Here is a 1851-nt window from a genome sequence, read left to right as displayed (position 1 = left end):
CGTTTACGCGAGTCTTAAAATCACTTTTAAAACTGATTTTAAAATTTGTTCTTAGAGCGTTTACGCACAAGAATTAAAAGCACTTTTAAGGTAACTGTCAATCAATCAGCTGTTTAACAGCAAACATAAATGTTGATTTTAAACATTTTAAAAATGAATATGGTAAAACTACAAATTGTTTTACTTTTATTGCAAAAAAAAGATATTATAACCAAAATTGTAGAAAATAATAATAAAGCAACAATGCTGATTTTAAAATCATTCCGTAAAAAATTTACAAAATTACGAGAAATGCGATTGCAGCTCTTTAATAAAATGGCAATACGTTCTGCTAATGAGGCTTTAATGAATGTAAATGTTTTTATAAAGTTTTTCATAAAATATTTAGAATGCATTTTTGTTTTTAGCTTCCACCACGAATAAGAACTTTTAGCAAAAGGAAGAGAAGTTCGGAATGGTGGGATGTTGAAGTTCTGCAGTTCTATGACGATGAACAATGGATTGCTGATTTTCGAATGAATCGACAAATATTTTTCAGGCTTGTAGATTTGCTTAAGGATAAAATGGCACCAACAGAAAATACTTTCTTTGAAGGGTTGTCTGTTCAAAAGAAAATAGCTATTGCAGTTTACAAACTTGCCTCTTGTGCTGAATACTGTGTAATTGCAAAGGGATTTGGAGTATCAAAAAGTACTGTTTGCTTATGTGTTCACAGTTTCTGTAAAGTTTTAATTGAAAATCAAGTCGGCAAAATTATTATCCTGGCCAAATGCATCAGAATGTGAACGCATAGCCTCGAGATTTGAACAAAAATTTAAACTGCCAAATATTATTGGTGTTATAGACGGCACTCATGTACCAATTAAATCCCTACAAGACGGTGCTACAGACTTTCGTAACAGAAAGGGTTATAGTTCCATTGCAGTGCAAGCTATTGTGGATGATCAATATTTATTTAAAAATATCACAAAACAAAATCATGGCTGTGCACACGATGCATCAGTGCTTAGGGGCAGTTCTCTACACAAAAACCACAATTAATTCCTAAAAGCCATAGCGAAATCGACGGAATTTACAACGCCTCAAATGAAGCTATGCTTTTTAAACTTCCTTATTATATTATTGGTGATGCAGCTTTTCCGCTTTGTAACTGGATTATGAAAAATTATAGGGACGAGTTAACTGTTGAAGGACATCCTTCAACTTATATTTGAATCAAGCACGAATTGTTGTGGAGCAAACATTTGGTCGCTTGACAGGATTTAATTGCTTCTACATAGAAGCAATTAAAAAAATAATGTAGAAAAACCAATTTTTAATTAATTAATTTATACGTTTATTTATAACTAACAATATAATATATATAATATAATATATTTATAACAATTTAAGCTTAATAATAAATTTAAATAATTGAAAATAATAAATTTAATATTAAATTGAAATATTTTTTCAAATAGAGAATAAAAAATAAAAAGATTTTCAAATAGAGAATAAAAAATAACAATTTAATTATTTGTTTTTCTGCAAATATTTTAATTAAGCATTCTTTCTCCTCTTTCATCCAATTTTTTCTTTTTATTTTCCTTTTCTCCATATTTTTAGTTAGTGTTATTTGTAATAAAATTCAAATTATTTGCACCTATTCACTGTTAACAGCTGACAATTCAAACCTTAAACTGCTTTTAAGGTGTTTACGCAAAGCGTAAAAGTGACATTTCTTACTAAAAGTGATGTTAAACTACTTTTAGTAAGCTAAAAGTGCTTTTAAGCAAAATTCAATTTAGGGTGTTTACGCGATCTTAAAATCGATTTTAAGAGCCTTAAAACAACTTTTAAGGCTCGCGTAAA

The 1851-nt window shown here is 28.9% G+C and overlaps 1 protein-coding gene across 1 annotated transcript; it reads left to right on the top strand.

Annotated features, from left to right (window-relative positions):
• Positions 1–315: 315 nt before the first annotated feature.
• Positions 316–1041, top strand: LOC119677303 (protein ALP1-like). Its single transcript, XM_038088573.1, has 3 exons — positions 316–351; positions 408–695; positions 745–1041. The coding sequence occupies exons 1-3, from the start codon at positions 316–318 to the stop codon at positions 1039–1041; spliced, it is 621 nt and encodes a 206-aa protein (XP_037944501.1).
• Positions 1042–1851: the final 810 nt, after the last annotated feature.

This window comes from Teleopsis dalmanni, chromosome 2, assembly GCF_002237135.1.
Source record: "Teleopsis dalmanni isolate 2A chromosome 2, ASM223713v2, whole genome shotgun sequence".
NCBI lineage: Eukaryota > Metazoa > Arthropoda > Insecta > Diptera > Diopsidae > Teleopsis > Teleopsis dalmanni.
Note: the sequence above shows the minus strand (reverse complement) of the source record. Positions and strands in the feature narration are given on the sequence as shown.